This window comes from Rhinopithecus bieti, unplaced genomic scaffold (assembly GCF_001698545.2).
Source record: "Rhinopithecus bieti isolate Rb0 unplaced genomic scaffold, ASM169854v2 scaffold_27022, whole genome shotgun sequence".
Lineage (NCBI taxonomy): Eukaryota > Metazoa > Chordata > Mammalia > Primates > Cercopithecidae > Rhinopithecus > Rhinopithecus bieti.
The window spans coordinates 598607-619581 of record NW_016812251.1 but is presented as its reverse complement, the minus strand read 5'-3'; the positions used below and the strand labels follow the sequence as shown (position 1 = coordinate 619581).

General features: G+C 37.3%; 1 protein-coding gene across 1 annotated transcript in view; it reads right to left on the bottom strand.

The window, feature by feature from the left end:
- The window catches only part of MYO9A (myosin IXA), a 301060-nt gene that overhangs the window by 142777 nt on the left and 137308 nt on the right, over nt 1–20975 (bottom strand). Inside the window, 2 exon segments of the mRNA XM_017895809.1 lie at nt 8831–9026; nt 17053–17194. Coding sequence (XP_017751298.1) covers nt 8831–9026; nt 17053–17194 — 338 coding nt within the window.

Genomic DNA, 20975 nt, shown 5'->3' with positions numbered 1-20975 from the left:
AAAAAAAAAAAAAAAAAAAATTCCATGTATAGATATACCACATTTTGTTCATCCATTCATCAGTTGATGGAACATTTGGGTTGTCTCTACTTGTTGGCTATTAGAAAGATGTTGTGAAGAGTATCTGTCTACACATTTTGTTTAGTTTGTTCTTCCTTTTTTTTTTTTTTGAAACGGAGTCTCGCTCTGTGGCCCAGGCTGGAGTGCAGTGGCCGGATCTCAGCTCACTGCAAGCTCCGCCTCCCGGGTTTACGCCATTCTCCTGCCTCAGCCTCCAGAGTAGCTGGGACTACAGGCGCCCGCCACCTCGCCCGGCTAGTTTTTTGTATTTTTTAGTAGAGACGGGGTTTCACCGTGTTAGCCAGGATGGTCTCGATCTCCTGACCTCGTGATCCGCCCGTCTCGGCCTCCCAGTTTGTTCTTCTAAGTATATACCTAGGAGCAGAATTGGTGGGTCAAATGTAATTCTATATTTAACTTTCTGAGGAACTGTCAAAACGTTTTAGAGTGGCTACATCATTTTACATTTCCATCAGTAGTATACAAGACTTCTAATTTTTCCATATCCTCACTAAAATTTGATATTACCTGTCTTTTATTATAGCCATCTGAGTAGTTGTGATGGTTATCTCATTATTGATTTCATTTGCACTTTCCTGATGACAAATGATACTGAGCATCTTTTAGGGTGTTTACTGGCCATTTGCATGTGTCTTTTCAGATCCATTGCCCACATTAGATTGGTTTCTTTTTTGTTATTGGGTAATAAGAGCTCTCTATATATTCTAGATGCCAGTTCTTCATCAAATATATGATTTACAAATATTTTCTACTATTCTGCAGACTGTAATTTCACTTTCTTGATAATGCCCTTTGAAGCACAAAAGTTTACAATTTGATGAAGTACAATTTATCCATTTTTGTCCTTTGTCTTTTTGTTGTTATATGGAAGAATCCATTGCCTAATACATATTGGGAAGTTCAAGTCCTCCAAATTTGTTCTTGCATTTCCAGATCCCTTTCCGTATCAATTTTACAATCAGGTTGTTAATTTCTACGAAAAGGCAGTGGAGGTTTTGACAGGGACTGCATCAAACTGCATCAAATCAGTAGATTTGTTGGGCCATGGTGCCATCTTAACCATATTAAGTCTTCAAATGCATGAACACAGGATATCCCTCCATTTATTCAGGTATTCTTCAGGTTTGTTCAAAGGTGTTTTGTGGTCTTCAGTGTACAAGTCTTGCAACTCTTTTTGTTAAATTTAATCATAACTATTTTATTATTGGTGTTCCTGTAAATGAGCACCAATTAAATTTTGTTTTTAGGTTGTACATTGCCACACTATAGAAATACAACTTATTTTTGCATATTGCCTTACAACCTTGCTGACCTCACTTATTGGCTTTATGTTTTTTATAGATTTCTTAGATATTCTATACACAGTATCACATCACCTGTAACCTAAATAATTTCTTCCTTTCAAATTACTTCATTTTCTGGCCTAACTGCCCTGGTCAGAACCTCCAAGACAATGTTAACCAGAAGAGGTGAAAACGGGTATCTTGTCTTATTCTCGATCTTAGGGGAAAAGGAAAACATTCAGTCTTTCACCATTAAATATGATGTAAGTTTTGGGTGTCTTATAGATTCCCTTATCAGGTTGAGAAACTTCCCTTATATTTCCAATTTGTTCAGTGTCTTTGTAGGAATGTGTTGGCTTGTGTCAAATGCTTTTTTCTGTCTCTGAGGGTGATGATGTGATTTTATCTTTTATTCTATTAATGTGGTTTATTACATTGATTCATTTTCATAAGTTGAACAACCTTGCATTCCTGGATAAACTCCAATAAGTCATGGTGTATAACACTTTCTATCTGTTGCTAGATTCCATTTGTTAGAATTTTGTTAAGGATTTTTGCATATATATATATATATATATACATGAGCTATCCAGGTAATACTGCCTCACAAAATGGTATGAAAAATATTCCCTCATATTGTTTTTTTGGAAGAGCTTATGAAGGATTAGTGTTAATTCTTCTTTAAATATTTGGAAGAATTCATCGGTGAATTCCCTTGTCCTTGGCTTTTCTTTGTAGGATGTTATTACAAATTCTATTTCTTTGTTACAGGCCTATTCAAATTTTCTGTTTCTTCTAGAGTAAGTATTGGTTGTTTGTATCCAAGAATTTGTCCATTTCAACTAGGTTCTAACTTGTTGCCATATAACCATTCATACTGTTAGAATCCTTTTTGACTTCCATAAACTCAATAAAATTGCCCCCCTTTCATTACTGAAATTAGTAAATTGAGGTCTTCTCTATTTCTTGGTCAAGTGTAACTCAAGGTCTGTCAATTTCATTTATCTTTTTAGAAAACCAACACGATTTTGTTTTCTGTACTGTTTTCTCTACTTCGTTTATTTCAGATCTACTCTTTGTTACATCCTTCCTTCCATGTGCTTTATTTTTTTTCCAGATTCTTAAGGTAGAGTATTAGCTTATTGATTTGAGATCTTTCTTCTTTTTTAAATGTAGGTATTTAAAGATATAAACTTCCCTCCTAGAACTGCTTTAGCTGAATCCCGTCAGTTTTGGTGTATTGTTTTTGCCTCCACTCATCTCAAAGTATTTTCTAATCTTGTGATTTCTTCTTCAACCCATTGGTTATCTGGAAGTATGCGTTTAATTTTCACATATTAAGACATTTTTGTTTCTCTATTACTCATTACTGCTTTCCTTTTTATTAAATAGATGTTTTCAGTCAGGCATGGTGGCTCACACCTGTAATCCCAGCACTTCGGAGGCCAAGGTGGGCAGATCACTTGAGGTCAGGTGTTCAAGTCCAGCCTGGCCAACATGGTGAAACCCCATCACTACTAAAAATATGAAAATTAGCTGGGTGTGGTGGTGTGTGCCTGTAGTCCCAACTACTTGGGAGGCTAAGGCAAAAGAATTGCTTGAACCTGGGAGGTGGAGGTTGTGATGAGCCAAGATTGCACCACGACACTCCAGCCTGGGCGACAGAGCGAGACTCCATCTCTAAATAAACAAATAAATAAATAAGATGTTTCCTAGTACACTATTTTAATTTTCTTGTTATTTCTGTTACTATAGCACTTTTTAGTTCTTTTCTTAATGGCTGCCAAGGGAATTATAATTAACATCTGAACTTACAGAATCTAGTCTGGATTTAAAACAAGTTAATTTCAATAGTATATAAAAAAAACTTTCCTCCCACATAGCTCCATTCCCTCCCTACTCCTTTATACTGTTATTGTCCTAAAAATTATGTCTTTAAAATTGTATGTCCATCAAGGAAGAATTATAATTATTGCTTTATGCAAGTTATCTTTCAAAATTAGATAAGAAGAAAAAAGGAGCATAAAAAATGTATTTATACACTGTCTTCCTGTAGCTGGCAATAATGACAGTCTTTATCTCTTCATATGCATTAGTTACTGTGTAGTGTACTTTCATTTCTACCACAAGAACTCCCATTAGTACTTCTGGTGGGGCAGGTTTGCTAGTAATAAATTGCTCAGGATTGATTTAACTGGGAATATCTTAATTTCACCATCATTTTGAAGGATAGTTTTGCTGGATACAGAATTCCTGATTGGCAGTCTTTTTCTCTTTCAGAGCTTCAAGCGCCATCCCGCTCCCATCTAGCCCCAGTGGTTTGTTTTTAAAAAAATTTACATATCAAGTTTGTAATAGGAAACCCAATGGCTTCTCATAATAAATCAGCTGTTAATCTTATTGAAGATAGTTTGTACAAGATGAGTTGCTTTTCTTTTGCTGCTTTCAAATATTCTCTGTCTTTGGACACGGACACTTTTATTATGATGTAACTGAATTTGGATCTCTTTGAATCGATTCTCCTTGTAATTCACTGGGCTTTTTGGAGCTATAGGTAATATTCTTTCATCAAATTTGAACAGTTTATGGCCATTATCTCTTCAAATATTGTTTCTACTCCTTTCTCTTCTTACCTTCTGGATTCTCAGAAATTGGTACGCTTGATGATATCTAACAGGTCTCTGAGGCTCTGATCATTTTCCCTCATTCTTTTTTCTTTCTGTTCTTTTAGTTGGATAATCTCAATTACCTGTCTTCAAATTCACTGATTCTTCTTTCTGTTCAAATCTGCTGTTGAACTCCTCTAGCCAATACTTCATTTCAGTGATTATATTTTTTTCCAAATCATATTGGAGGGAAAATAAGAGTTATGAAATGTAAAAAAATACATTTATACTGTCTTTCATATTTAACTATTTACTGACATAAACATTTACACATATGTAACTTTTATCTTTTTATTAATATTCCCTATTTTCCTTTAACTCCTCAGACATTGTTGCGAGCTTTAGCTCTTTGAACATATTTGAAATAGCTTAAAGTCTTCATTAAGTTCAATGTCTGCCTTTCCATGAGGATGGTTTCTATTGATTCTTTCCTTCCTGTGTATAGTTCAAACTTTCTATGTTTCATAATTTTGTGTTATTTAAATAATATAATGTGGTAAGTCTGGAAATTAGATTTTCCCTCATCCCTAGGGTTTGCTGTTGTTGCTGTCTCTTGTAGTTGTTTTTTTGGTTTTTTTGTTTGTTTTTGTTTTTTTTTGATATGAAGTCTGGCTCTGTCACCTAGGCTGGAATACAGTGGTGCAGTCTCGGCTCACCGCAATCTCCGCCTCCCGGGTTCAAGCAATTCTCCTGCTTCAGCCTCCCGAGTAGCTGGGATTACAGATACCTGCCACCACACCCAGCTAATTTTTATATTTTTAGTACAGATGGGGTTTCACTATGGTGGCCAGGCTGGTCTCGAACTCCTGACCTTGTGATCCACCTGCCTCGGCCTCCCAAAGTGCTGGGATTACAGGCGTGAGCCACTGCTACAACAACCTTGTAGTTGTTTTTAAAAACAATTTTCCTGAACTAATTCTGTAAGGTTTGTACTCTTTGTCACATGTGACCATTCAAGTCTCTGCTCAGTTAGCTTAGTGGTCAGGTAATGACTGAAGAGAGACATACCACCTGCCTAAAAACGAGTAAGTCTCCCAGGCTTTTTCAACGGTCAGTGTCTGTGAGTTGAGGCACACCTTCGACACTTGGCTAGGGAGCTTATAAACTGCCTTGGCCTTCACTTCCTGCTTGCTCAGAGCCTCAAAGTTATTCAGCGAGCAATCAGGACATTGTTGGTCTTTCTTGAGAATGCACATAGTCCTGAGCATGTACACAACCCCATATTTACGCACAGCCATCTAGATGCCCAGGAATATGTTGGAACTTTTCAAGGCCATATGGAGATCTCATTCCCCAGCTCATCCTTTTAAGCATTTTGGTTAAGATATTGGTTCTCAACTGTTGCCTAGTGCCACAGGCAGCTGTGATGTTCAACAACCAATTCTGTTTGCTGTGCACAATGCCCCTGGGGGTTAAAGGCTGTTCGCAATGGGCAAACTCCAAGTGAGGTTAAACAAAGACCGTGTGGTAAGTAGGGTATTCAGGAAATCACCCAGTAGGTGGAATAATGAAAATTCTCTGGGAATGGGGCATTGAAGGAGCTCAAATTGCTTCTATTCCCTCCAAGTGGTTGCCACACTGCTGATTTCCACCATGATCCAGGCTGTTGGTTTTCTAGGCTACCATGGATCTGAAGAGGAAGGGATGTGAACATTACATGTTAAAATGCCACAAAGTACACTGTCTTTACTGACATTCAGCCTTTTTTCTTGTATAAACAGTTCTCAGGTTACTGTGAGCCTTTGATTAATTTCCAGGGTTCTGACAGAGTTGTTTTCATTGCTATTATGAGAAAATTTTTACAGGTCCTTACCCCACCATTTCACTGATGTCTATCCAAAATCCTTATTCTTAATTGCCCTACTATACTGACCAATACAGAAGTGATTTATAAAAAATAGTCCTTTTTTTTAAAACAAAAGTTTATTTAAATCTATTAAGTACTGGGAAGAATTGTGTACAAGGTACAGCATAGAGATCCTAGACTTCTGGTGATACCCAAATCAATTTTAGTATCTGGTCATTTTTGAAAACAGATGGTCACTAGAACGTTTCTCCTACTTACAGAAACAAACAGGAGTACACAGAGTCACACAGTCTATTCAGTGGGATGAAGAAGAGAAATAGGTTATGTGGAAACCCTTAAAGCTCTCTTATCTGCAGACACTATATAAAGGGTTTCAGCTTCTCTCCTTGTAGATGAAGAAACTGAAAAATACTTTGGACCCTCTTGTTCACGTCTCATCCTGATGGCACAGCTGAATTACCCATCTTTGCCTAGCCTTTTTAGACTAGTTTAAATTCCTATTTGGCTATACTTTTATTTATTAATAACTCCAAAAGAATCAAATAAAGCATCATTGTACTCAGTTCTACATACTGTATAATTCCCAGTCAGGTTATGATTTCTGCTATATCCTCTTCATGAACCCTAAATAGTATTCTCTACTCTGGGCTCTTCCTTATTTATGAGGAGGAAATCACAGGCAAGGTTGATGATACAACTGGATCATCTGTTCTCTACTATCTCACTGCTGACCAGACAAATCATTGCCATTTCTCATTCTACCTCTCAGCAGGGCCAACATGCAGCTTCACTGAGACTGCCTATTGATATGACTCCACTAAGAACATTTTATGGTTTCCAACAGCCTGATCACCACAATACACATTCTGCAATTATAGTAACGTTTTCTCAAAAATAGTTGAATTACTTTTGATTTAAAGGCCTTAAATGGTATTGTGTCTTTTAATATGAAAGTCTGTAAAAAAGAACACAATAATAAGAGTAAAAAGTAGATTTTAATTTGATATCATAATTTGTGCTCAGTTGGCTTGATGAAAAGAATGTCAGGGAATTCCTTGAAGAAATCCAGGGTATTGTTGGTGAACACACCTGTTTACCATCAGAGTGTTTCTGGACAATTAACTAAGAGTCCACTGAAGTTTTTAATTAAGATATCATCAAAGGAAATAAAAATATACTGTAATTCTGCAGGTTAACATCTTCTTTCTTCTTTAGAAAGTATTATCTTTGCCCTCTTATTCTCATCCAACATCTAGAATTGGTCACCTCACCTTTTCTGCCTTTCATATTTTCTACTTCATCTTAATCTGTAATTCCCATTTCATCTTAATATGACTGCATAATATTTATGGTCATTATAAAAATTCTGGATCTACCATTTAAACCATTTGCACAATCTGTTAGTTTTTACAGTGATACAGTGTTCCAAGTTTATAATATGTTTTTATCCTAAACCTACCAAAAGAGAATAGGTAGGAAGCGGTGTGGAGAAAATAAAATGTTAGGGTGAATGCTGGCATTGACACTGATATATTGTAACATAAACAATTACTTTCAGAAACCAATCTGCTCAGGCCTCAAAATGCAAACAAACCAGAGTTTTTCTTTTCCTTTATAAAACGTAAAAATTTTAAAGTTTTTTCCAACAGGAAATTTTGGGTGGCTGAGATGTTGTGTTTCTTAACCTAGGTGGCAGTTCCAGGGCTGTGTTTACTTTGTGATACTTCACTGAACTACACATTTTTGCTTTGTGTACTTTTCTATACACGTTATGTTGAATACAAATTTTCAAAAAGAGATTATTATATGGAAGCTCTGTACTAGCCAGAAGGGAAAACAAGATTAGAAAATAAGGAATCTAGACTTTATCAAGGTAGAGAAAATACAGGTTGTTTATCACTAATAACACTGCATGCCATTGCCCATATTGATAATAACAGATATGTAACAACTAGCTTTCACAAATAATAGATTTTAAATGCCAAAGGAATATACAGATAATGTGAATAAGGTAAATAGGCTTTGATAGTGAATACAAGAAAAGTTTCTTCTCTTAATTATGTCTTAGCAGGATACTAATCAATTTTGAGTGGTTTTCTTGATTAAAAGTTTGTCATAATAAACAAGAAAGCATCTTAAAGAAAAAAAAATTTCCTTGAAGCTTTTATAAAGATAACCTCTTAGAAATCACTTTGTAAAAGGCAAAGCAGGTTTGAAATAGGCCTTTTATTTCTCTAATAAACTATAATTCTCCCTATATATCTACAAAGACCAGTTCAAATACTTTACAATCTGAAAAAACAGAAACTAGGTTTAATTATTTTACATGTATTTTTAGAAATACACTCTCTCAAATATATCTATTTGTCTCAAACATTTAAAAGCTAAACTTAAAAGTTTTACTACTACTAGTACACATCCCAAAAAGCCACGTAAGTCGCTTTGGGAGTCCTGAAAGCACAGGTGAGCCCTGTAACATTTCTACTGAAAGGCATAAATCTCAACTGCATATGTATCACAAAATCTTCACTATGCAGCAATGGCCCTACCTAAGACGAGAGCTACAGCAAACAACAGTTTGGTTTCCAGTAGGCCAAAAGTGCTTATGAAGTTGTCCTCCCACAGAACGTGAGATGAGAGATTTTATGATTGAAGCGGGAGGCATACAGAAAAAGTATCCTGCTTTATCTATTTCTAAATTTCAAAGTTTTTAAAAATCCATGAACTAAGAGTAAAGGAAAAGAAAATGAACACTTCATGAACAGATGCTCTGACTTTATCCTCATAATTTTAAAGGCGGTATAACTCTCTTCTACAGAAAAGAAAAACTGTTCCTAGTCACAAATCAGTTAAGAGACGACACTAGATTGACTACAGAACTAGGATTTTTGTCCTTGAGAATCTCGCAGCAAGAATTCTACTCCTTTTTGTGGAGAAGTAGAAAGGTTAAAAAAAAGATGAAGTATGGCAGAATACTAATAACTGCCACTTACCAGTTTTTCTGTGGATGTGTCTTTTCCCAGCTTCCCTGAAAGCAACCATGGCTCTGAAAAAAGCTCGGAGAATTGCCCATCGGAAAACAGCTACAGGATCAATTCCAATCATCCCAGAGATAAATGCATTCTTGCTGCTTCTCAGAAGAGCTACAATGTCTGGGCGCATATGATCTGTATTTTTTTCCCGGAAATCCTACATGAAAAAAGTACCAGTGTTACTTATGGGAAAAAAAAAATTTATTAAAAACAAGATGATGAGTGATAACATACTTTGGATGCTTGTCCCTCCAAACCTCATGTTGAAATGTGATTCCCCCATGGTGGAGGTGGGGCCTGGTGGGAGGTGTTTGGGTCATGGAGGTAGATCCCTCATGAACGGACTGGGGCTCTCCTCAAAGTAATGAGTGAGTTTTTACTCTAAATTCACCAAAATCTGTTTATTTAAAAGTGTAGCACTCCTACTTCTCCATCTCTTGTTCCCTCTCTCTTGTTCTCTCTCTCTCTTGCCATATGACATACATGCTTCCACTTCGCCTTCCACCACAAGTAAAACCTCTCTGAGGCTTCACTAGAAGCCGGGTAGATATCGGTGCTCTGCTTCCTGTACAGCCTGAAGAATCGTGAGCCAATTAAACCTCTTTTCTTTATAAGTTGCCCAGCCTTAGGTGTTTCTTTATAGCAACATGAGAATGGACTAACCCAAGTGACATGTTTGAACAGTGGTTGAACAATGAGATAGAAGAAATGTCTGCTCCAGGTAGCTAACTGGACTGGGTATCTTCTATAAGGTCTCATTCAATCCAAAAACTACTGATTTCTATAATACATGTAAATTAGAATAAATATTCTACAATTTTATAGCAGCTTGTTAAACTCTGGTCAGGGACAGCCTCTCCAAAGAGGTATCACATACAGCAATAGGAGAGCTGAATAACAAGAAGGAGCCAGAGATGAGAAGACTGGGAAGAGCAAGCAAGGGTAACACCTACAACCTATAGATGATGATAAGCTGGACAAGTTAGGAGAAAAGCAATAAAAACCACAGGCTGGAGCATTGGGAACAAGGAGAAAGTAGTGGAAGATTAGATAAATAAATAGGCTATTTAGACTCTGAACTTCAGTTGTTTGTTCACATTTTATTCAAGTATAAAGGAAAGCCCTGGAAAGGTAACGACATGAGTTAACTAGTGTTTTATACATAGTTGCTGCATAGGAAATGAATTATTCAAAGAAAGAATGAAAAAAGAAGGCTCGATATTAGAGTAAACCAGATAAGAACTGCCAGTGACTTGGATTTGGTCAGCTGTAACAGCAGAAATGAAAAATAGTTACATTTGGGACATGTAAAGGCAAAAAACCTGCTGATTAATTAGGGTGCAATGAGAAAATGAGGAAATCAGGTTAAAACTTATATTCTGGGGTTGGGTATTCAGTGGATGGAGATGCCATATACTGATAAGGAGAAGACTAGAGAAAGAAAAGATATGAGGATAAGAAATGAAGATCAAGAGATCAGTTTTGTCCAAGAGAAGTTTGTGCCAGTAAGGATAATAATAGTAGGTAACACTTAGAGGTTAGTATGTATCTGGCACTCTTCTAAGCATTTCACATGTATTGTCTCATGTAATATCATTTAATACTCCTAATGATCTTTTCAGATAGATATTACTACTCCTATTTTATAGATGAGAAAACTGAATCAGAGAGAGGTGAAATATCTTGGCTCCTATCACACAATAAGTGGAAGAGCAAGGGCTCAAAAACATTCACTCATAACCAAATGGATGTATGAGTCTGGAGTGCTAGGGAGATTTCAGAAAATATATTTGGTTATTACCAGCATATAGTTTTTTGTTTTTTTAACAAGGTCTCACTCTTCAGGTCAAGCTGGAGTGCAGTTGGCACCATCGTAGCTCCCTGCAGCTTGTAACTCCTGGACTCAGGCAATCCTTTGCCTTAGCCTTCCGTGTACCTGTGAGTACAGATGTACTGGTACCACCACGTCTGGCTAATTTTTTTATTTTGGTAGAGAAAGAATCTTGCTATGTTGCCCAGGCTGGTCTTGAACTCCTGGCCTCAAGTAATTCCCCCACCTCAGCCTCCCAAAATGCTGGGATTACAGGTGTTAAGCCATTCTGCTCAGCCAGCATATAGATTTTTAAAGCTGAATAAGAAGGATTGTAAATAGGCAGGAACAACCATCTACCAAAGAACAGAGGCTGGAGGAGCTAGAACATAAGAAAATGGGTTAAAATGCACCATAATTAAATGGGGAGAGTAAACTTCCACTCTGGGAACAAGGGCCCAGACTGATATTACAGCATAGGCATTGACTATAATCTTACCAAATAGAAGGAGTAAAAATTTGGTAAGTAAATCACTCCAAGTTGGTACAGCTTCATAGAATATCTCTAACTCAGAATTCTATGAGAAATACACCTAGTATTATGTCATCTATCCTCATGTACAGAAGTCAGCTTGCACTCATCCTATTACTTTCAGGGCTTTCCTTTCCTAATTCTTCTTTATTCTCCCGAGAACAAGGAAAAACAGGAAACAAGCCAGGAATTTTGGTCCTTGGCTTGTCCCTACATACCCTTAGAGCAAACATGTGTATTATAAGAGAAAATTAGAAAAACTGAGTAAGAGTACCCCAAATCCAAATAACCTCTGACACCATAATCAGCAGCTAATAACTACTGATACCAGACAAGCTGTGAGGCGTGAACTTTATGTGTTTTACATAACTTATTTCTATCCAATTCTAACAAATAATAAAGCAGACGTAGTCATAAGCCATAATTTACTGATAAGTAAACAGAAAGGTAAAGCAGCTTTCCAAAAGGCAAAGAGACAATAAGTACCAGTGGCAGGAACTGAAACACCAGTCTGCCCTACTCCTATTAATAACTACACTATATAACCTAAAAATCTAGGATTCTTTTCAATGCTGACTGTCAAGTGTTGAGAGTGACCAGTGACCTTCATTTTCAAAATGAAATAGTCTGTCTTCACATTTCTAGATTTCTAAGTACATTATCAACTGACCATATCATTCTTCTTCAAAATCTCTCTTCTAGTTTCCACAAGAACATATTTTGTGGTTTACTATTTGCCTCCTATGCTGCCCTTCTAAGTCCTCATTGCTAGTTCATATTGGAAATTCAAGGGTTGGCTTAATAGTGTGTACTCATTTCTCTTTTTTAGGTTTATTTGTTTTTGGAGATAGGGTCTTGTTCTGCTGCCCAGGCTGGAGTGCAGTGGTACCATCTCAGTTCACTGCAACCTCTGCCTCCTGGGCTCAAGTGAATTCTACCCCTCTGCCTCCCAAGTAGCCGGGACTACAGGCACACACCACCATGCCCAGCTAACCTTTGGTATTCTGTGTAGACACTAGGTCTTGACATGTTCCCCAGACTGGTCTTGAACTCCGGGACTTAAGAGATCCACCCACCTCAGCCTCCCAAAGTGCTGGGATTACAGGAGTGAGCCGCCACACTTGGCTGTGCATTCATTTCTTCACTCAACCCTCTTATATCAAATGATCAGAATCACAGTTATGACTTTATTTTATCTTATTTATTTATTTATTTAGAGACAGAGTTTCGCTCTTGTTTTTCAGGCTGGAGTGCAATGGCTTGATCTTGGCTCACTGTAACCTCTGCCTCCCAGGTTCAAGCAATTCTGCCTCGGCCTCCCGAATAGCTGGGATTACAGGCATACATGCCACTACGCCTGGCTAATTCTGTATTTTTTTAGTAGAGATGGAGTTTCTCCGTGTTGATTAGGCTGGTCTCGAACTCCCGACCTCAGGTCATCTGCCTGCCCCGGCCTCCCAAAGTGCTGGGATTACAGGCGTGCAGTTATGATGCTAAATTAACACTATCTTTATGATGAAGCCCAAATGTATATCTCCAGATCAGATCTTTCATATTATTTCTTGAGATCCATTAACACATCTTTAAAGGGTATGTCTAATTTGAAAGAAAATGTATAAGACCAGTAGTATATTTAAATGTTTGGAAGCATTCACTAGCAAAATCATGTGGGCCTGGGATTTCCTTTGTGGAAAAGTTCTGAACTACTGATTCAAATTATTTAGCCAACAGAATGTTCAGGTTTTTCTATTTATTCTGGTGTTTTGGTAAAATTTTTTTAATGGAATTTATCCATTTTTTGTTTTCAAATTTCCTGACAAAAATATGTTCATATCCTTCTGATATCTGTAGGTATGTAGTAAAGTTCTCTTTTTTCATTCCTGGTATCTGTAATCTATAATTTTTTTTATATTATCAGTTATTTTCCTATTACATTTAATTTATATTATTTTGTGTTATCTTTTCAAGGAACTAACTTTTGGCTTAGTTGATTTCTTTGTTCAATGTCTGCTTTATATTGCACTGATTTCTGGTCTTATTTTTACACCCTTTCTCTAATTCCTTTGAGTCTGATTTGCTCTTCTTTTCCTAGTTTCTCACACAGAAGCTTAGATAACCTCTTTTCGATCAAGCATGGTGGCTCACACCTGTAATCCCAGCACTCTGGGAGACTGAGGTGAGCAGACCACTTGGGGCCAGGAGTTCGTGACCAGCCTAGCCAACATGGCAAAACCCCATCTCTACTAAAAATACAAAAATTGGCTGGGTGCGGTGGCTCATGTCTGTAATCCCAGCACTTTGGGTGGCCAAGGTGGGCGGATCACGAGGTGAAGAGATTGAGACCATCCTGGCCAACATGGTGAGACCGCATCTCTACCAGAAAAAAAAATTAGCTGGGCATGGTGGCATGCGCCTGTAATCCCAGCTACTCAGGAGGCTGAGGCAGGAGAATCACTTGAACCCAGGAGGCGGATGTTGCAGTGAGCCGAGATCATGCCACTGCACTCCAGTCTGGTGAGAGAGTGAGACTCCATCTCAAAAAAAACTAAAAAACAAAAATTAACCAGGCATGGTGGCACAAGCCTATAGTCCCAGCTACTCGGGAGGCTGAGGAACGAGAATTGCTTGAACCTGGGTGGTGGTGGTTGCAGTAAGCCAAGATCGCACCACTGCACTCCAGCCTGGGTGATAGAACAAGATTCTTGTCTCAAAAAAAAAAAAGTTTAGATAACCACTTTTCAACTTTTCTTCCTTTCCAACATAAGCATTTAAATTTATAAATTTTCCTACATTAATTGCTTTAATTGTATCCTACAAGTTTCTGATATGCTGCATTTCATTAATGTTCAGTATAAAATATTATAATTTTAATAATTTATTAAAAGTAATTTATATTGTCATTTCTTTTTTGAATCATGGGTTATTCAGAAGAGTTTTGCTTAATTTCTAAATATCTAATGATTTTCTAAGTTATCTTTATGATATGCTAATTAGGTCAGCTGTTTAACAGTGTTGTTTGATTTCATGTTGCTTGTTCTGTGAGTTACTAAGAGAGATTTGTTAAAATCCACAATTTTTTCTTCTTTTTTACGTGTTTTCTTTTCCTTAGAAAATATTGAGAAAAAAATCTACAATTACATGATGGTGGACTTACCTAGGTCTACTTTTGCTTTCCTTTTCCTTTACATATTTTGAATCAGTCATTAACTACATATAACATCAAGTGATTGGCCAGGTATAGTGGCTCAAGACTGTAATCCTACCACTTTGGGAGGCCAAGGAGGGTGGATCAACTGAAGTCAGAAGTTCGAGATCAGCCTGGCCAACAGAGTGAAACCTCGCCTCTACTAAAAATACAAAAATTAGCTGGGAATGGTGGAGTGCACCTCTAATCCCAGCTACTCGGGAGGTGGAGAATCGCTTGAACCTGGAGGGCGGAGGTTTCAGTAAGCCGAGATCACACCACTTCACTTCAGCCTGGTGAAAGAGCGAAATGAGACTCCACCTCAAAAACAACAACAACAACAACAAAAAAACAGCATTTAGTGATTATGTCTTCCTGTTGAACTGACCCCTTTTATCATTATAGTATGTCCCGTTGTATCTCTAGTACTATTTCTGGTCTTAAAGTCTATTTTGTCCTATGATTTCTTTCTTTTTTTTTTTTTTTTTTTTTGAGACAAGTCTCACTCTCTCATCCTCCCAGGTTCAAGCACTTCTCCTATCTCAGCCTCCTCAGCAGCTGGGATTACAGGCGTGCACCATCATGCCTGGCTAATTTTTGTATTTTTAGTAGAGATGGGGTTTCACCACGTTGGCCAGGCTAGTCTCAGACTTCCGACCTCAAATGATCCACCTGCCTCAGTCTCCCAAAGTGCTGGGATTACAGGTGTCAGCCACCATGCCTGGCTAATTTTTGTATTTTTAGTAGAGACGGGGTTTCACCACGTTGGCCAGGCTAGTCTCAGACTTCTGACCTCAAATGATCCACCCACCTCAGCCTCCCAAAGTGCTGGGATTACAGGTGTGAGCCACCATGCCTGGCCTGTCCTGAAATAATATACACCAGCTTTTATACTTTCACCATCTTTTTACTTTCAACCTATCTGATAATGTGGATGAATATCCCAGGCGTGTGTATGTGTGTGTGTGTATGATTCTATTTATCTGAAATTTAATTAAAAGTAAAATAAGAATGATAAAATTACGGTAGTGGTAATCTCTGAGGGGAGTTGATTGGGAAGGGGTATGAAAGAAATTTAAACACTTTATTTGTGCACTTTATGCACAATATCCTCAAGTTTTTCTACAGGTTAAGCTTTTCTTTTGTTTTACTTTTTAAGCTATATTCTTAATTTCTCTTCTAAAATCCATTCCTCCCAGTATTTTCCATCTTAGGAAATGGTACCTGCAAAGTACCCATCAGCTCTAGCTGGAGGTCACTTACTCATTGCGAGTCTATCAATAAAGTCCGTGGATGGTTTACCCCCACAATCATCTGGATCCCCCAAAACCTCTACTGCCACTCCAGTGCTTCAGTTTACCTCAACATTTCACTTCAATTTAAAAAAAAAGCGACTTAACTCATCTCCCAGATTCCACTCGTACCCTCTGCTATCCCTTCTTCTCAAGGTAATCAATGCTATCTTTTAAAAACACAAGTCATATCCTCTGCTTAAAATAATATCACAGTGCCATTAATTTTTATAAAAGCCAAACTCAACTTGGCTTACAAGCCATGAACAATAACCCCGTCTATTCTCTAAGTTCATTTCATGTAACTCTCCTTAGTTCCTCATAATCCAGTAGCACTTATCTGTTTTCAATTATTTCACCATATCAAACTCTTTCCTATCTCATGGCCTATAATATTCATCATCCGAACTCCTCATCAAGGTAACATTTATTTCAGGTCATCTCTCAAAATTTAAGTGTTCTTAGAGAGGTGTTCATGAATTCACAAATTCAAAATCCACTACTCTTTCTCTCATAGGACCCATTCACTTATTTATAACCCATAGCCCATTTATCTATGTCATATAAATAGATATACATATATATGCACACACAATATGTACGTATGCACATATGTATGTATGTGTGTATAGAGAATCAGGAATACATCTGTCTAGTTTATCATTAGATCCATTCCAAACACCAAGCACAGAATCTGACACATGTTCTGTGTTCAACAAATACTTCTTAAATAAATCAATAAATGGATGAATAAATGATCTTAAGACACTCAACTCAAGACCCAGGAGAAAACATTTAATTCCACTATTCTCCACATCATCAGCTGCCTTACCTGGGAAATTAAATAAATCCCTTAAATAGCAGGCTTAAACATCAAGTAGTTGAAGAATCACAGACTCACAAATTACACAAGAAATGGACAAAATTATGAAGATTCCACTCCACAAAAGTTAAGGGTTTCAATATATTCATGAAAAGTACAAACTCACAAATCCCTAATGGTGAACAGAGGCATGAAGACCTTATGAGTGCAGAGAAGGGAAAAATTCAACAAGTTATGTGGATAAACCAGTGAGTTTGAGACATCGAGATACAATCTATTCTTTCAGATCTAAAAAGTTTATCAGGATTGACTGACAACATCAGGTTTATCTCCAGGCAGAAATCAACAGAAATATTACCTTACCTAAGACAGTAATGCACCGAAAAGCAGAATCTAACTTTAGTAGTATCGTTATAAAGTATCTCCAGTTATTACTGATCAAAAGCCTCCACAAACTACAAAGAGGGCAGTGTGCTGGGGACAGTGACATAGTTAAGAACACATCTCTGCCCTGTAAGCATATTCAGGAGAAATTTACTGACCTTTACCCCATATTTTACTTTTCCAGCATAATGTTTTATAATGAAAGCAGGCTCCATCACGGCTGGAAATTCGATGTAAGAATTATCTTCATGTTGATGCTTAAACTTGTCTAGCAATGTTTGATTTGTAGCCTGTGGAAAGCTGAATTTAAAAAAAGAAAAAAGAAAAAAATATCACTATAGAAAGATGAGAAAGATACGGTAATTAGTATAGTCCTTTTCAAAGTACATTATAATTACATTGTCATCTTACACATAAAGCAGTTTACAGAAGTTTTCACCTATATTATCTAATCTGATTCTCATAACAAGCTAAAAAGTAATAAATATTGGTATTACTATTTTACAGATGAGGGATAAAAAATTATGATTTGCCTATACTCATACTTTGCAAGTAGCAGTACCAAGAAACTAACTCATCACATATTTAGCTTAGATTGCATTGTTCTGAACTACTGTAAAACCCAAAGGAAAATAAAATCCAAATCATATACTCTTTGGGGCCAACAACTTCCAAATAAGAGAATAATATCACGATTCTTATAGGTCCTAAAAGTCCATAAAAATTATCTGACTTCCTATTCCTTCATGCATAAATAAGTAGCCATTTTCTTACTATACCAATTATTATTTGTACTCATTGATTGTATTGATCAATTGAGCACTTAATATCCAGGAATCACACAAAAAATATCTATTATTTAATTGCATAATAGGATATATGGAAATACAAAAGCTCAAAAGAGGAAAGAATTATCAATGGTGTAAATAATGAAAAGGTTCACACAGGAAATAGGAGGTGTTAAGACGGTGATGTTAAAGGCTGGGAAGAGTTTCAAATAGAGAAAATATCATCGACAAAAAAGGAGAAAGAAAGTTTCAGAAAATAGCTTCATTTAATGGTAGCTGAAATATGAAAAATAATGTGACGTGATGTTGTAAAGTTGCTTAATACAAATCTAACGTGCAAAAATCATTCCAAAATTACAACAAACATAGTTCACACAGTATGCACTGCAAACCACACAGAGAACGGCCTTTGGCATCAGATAATCATAGTTTAGATTACTCATTCTATCAGGGACCTGGAGCAAACTAGGTAACCTTTGAGAAGGGGTCTTCTAACCCACAAAATGAGATAACAGTTATCACAGTGCCAGTAGAATTAAATAAAACTAGTAAAAACATCTAGCAACAGCAGGCATCCTCTAGGAATTAAACAAACATTATCGACTTTATGTTGCCAACATTGATATTTTCCTGGTCACCTTGGCCTGCTTTTGTATTCAAATAATATCTCTTCCTCAAAACATCTCCACCATCTAGCTCACTCCAAAACTTTAAAGCCATTTTACAATGGAATATAACTTACTATTTCAAACAGAGACAACAGCACAGCTCCTATTAACAGTCTCACCAATCTTCTTTCAAGTCATCAAAGCATATTATCAAAATAAATTTTCCTATAATACTGCTATAATCATATTCCCCTTCTGCTCCGAAATGCATAGATCACCAAGGCAAAAAGACTTGACTCCAAGCTCCTAAGCATAGGCCAACTCAATCTCTGCAAACCTATGTCTCACTACTTCACAGCAGTGTGCCTGTCTTAAGGCAGGATGCTCACTTCATCATCTCTAGGTCAGGGTTTATTTGCCTTCTAATTATCTGAGTAATTGAAAAGCTTATGATATATTTTCTCTTACTCTTAAATGGATAATAGAACTTTTCAAAGGAAGGAAGACAGACAAGAAAACAGTCTTCACTTGAAACTAAAAGCGATGGAAAGTTCCTGCATTCAACAGACATTTATGGATACCCATTACATTACCAGGCAAAAAAAAAAAAAAAAGGAACAAAAGAAAATCATTCGTTATTGCTCATATCAAAGCTCTTAACCTAGTGTTCCCCAAAGACTATCTGGCAGGGTAGTGTCAGGAGAACTTCTAGAGATTTGAAAACTACCAATGCCTAGACCCCACCTACTGCAATTCTGACTTAATTAATTAGGTGGATGACCTAGCATCAGTGGTATTTACAAAATCCCAAGGTAATTCTTATAAGCAGACAAGATTCACAAAATGCTGCCCTAAATGAAAGCTCTAATCCTAACATCAGTCACTGTTAAAATGTAGACTGATTCAACAGATCTGGAATGAAAGCTTGAGATTCTACATTTCTAACAAGAATCAAAGTGGTCTACTGCTGCTGATAGAAGATGACACTTTCAATACTATGGGAAGATCGATAATATTCCTAACATCCTATTCATATGTAAATCTGACACAATATTCCTCCTTCCTCAATGCCACCCTACATCCTACAGAATCTTGCTTAAGTAACCTGCCCCATATCATACAGCCATTAAGTAGGAGAGAAAGGCTAAACCAAGACCTCTGATTCTAAACCCATACACCTAGAGCACTACAAACACATTGCATGAAGAACACAGTTAAGGATATATTTGACATTATATATTCCCTATAAAAAATATTTTTAGAGAAAAAATACTCAATGTAAAGTCCCAAAATAGTTCTTCCTACATGTGACTAATTTTCAATCTAGTTTTTTTACAGGTAAATGGCAGAGAAAAAATATTTCATGCCTTTGTATCTTCTGGAATGTTAAAGCACAGAGATTCTTTACAAGGACAGGTAATAACTACAGGACTGACTCATAAAAAGGTTATTCAGTCTAGTATCCTACCTACAACAATATGCTGACAGATGATGCAAAGTAATTATAATAATAGGAAATTATATTAATTGTTAAAGCAGCTGTCAATCAGCTCTAATAATTATAAAGTTCTTCATTTTATTCAGCCAGAATTTATCTCCCTGAAATTTATGGCCACATGGCTCAACCCCAGTAGCTTTCAGGTCACAGCAAAGAAGTGACATTCTCGGCCAGGCTTGGCGGCTCATGCCTGTAATCCCAGCACTTTGGGAGGCCGAGGCGGGTGGATCACAAGGTCAGGAGATCGAGACTATCCTGGCTAACACAGTGAAACCCCATCTCTACTAAAAAAATACAAAAAAATTAGCCGGGCGTGGGGGTGGGCGCCTGTCCCAGCTGCTTGAGAAGCTGAGGCAGGAGAATGGCGTGAACCCGGGAAGCGGAGCTTGCAGTGAACTGAGATTGCGCCACTGCACTCCAGCCTGCACGACAGAGCGAGACTGCCTCAAAAAAAAAAAAAAAAAAAAAAAAAAAAAAAATGACATTCTCATTATTGGGTTAAAATCTATGTGAAGTAACAACTGGTCAGGAAATTATAGTCTTTGTATAATAAGATGTGCATTCAATGAAATTTTGTTTAAAGAATGACAGGATAGGCACAGTGATTCTCATATGTAATCCCAGCACTTTGGGAGGCTAAGGTGGGAGGACACCTTGAGTCCAGGAGTTTGAGACCAGCCTGGGCAACAAAGTTGAGTCCTTGTATCTAAAAAAAATTTTTAAATTAGCCAGATGTGGTGGTATGTGCCTGTAGTCCCAGCTACTCAGGAGGCTGAGGCTAAAAGATCACTCGAGCCCATAAATTCAAGGCTTCAGTGAGCCATAACCACACCACGGCATTCCAGCCTGAGCTACACAGCAAGACCTTGTCTCAAAAAAAAAAAAAGGAAAGTAATTCTACTACCTCAGTTGTTGTTTACAAACACCTTAAGATATATAGGACAGGGCCGGGCGCGGTGGCTCAAGCCTGTAATCCCAGCACTTTGGGAGGCTGAGACGGGCGGATCACGAGGTCAGGAGATCAAGACCATCCTGGCTAACATGGTGAAACCTCGTCTCTACTAAAAAATACAAAAAGCTAGCCAGGCAAGGTGGCGGGCGCCTGTAGTCCCAGCTACTCGGGAGGCTGAGGCAGGAGAATGGCGTGAACCCGGGAGGCGGAGCTTGCAGTGAGCTGAGATCCGGCC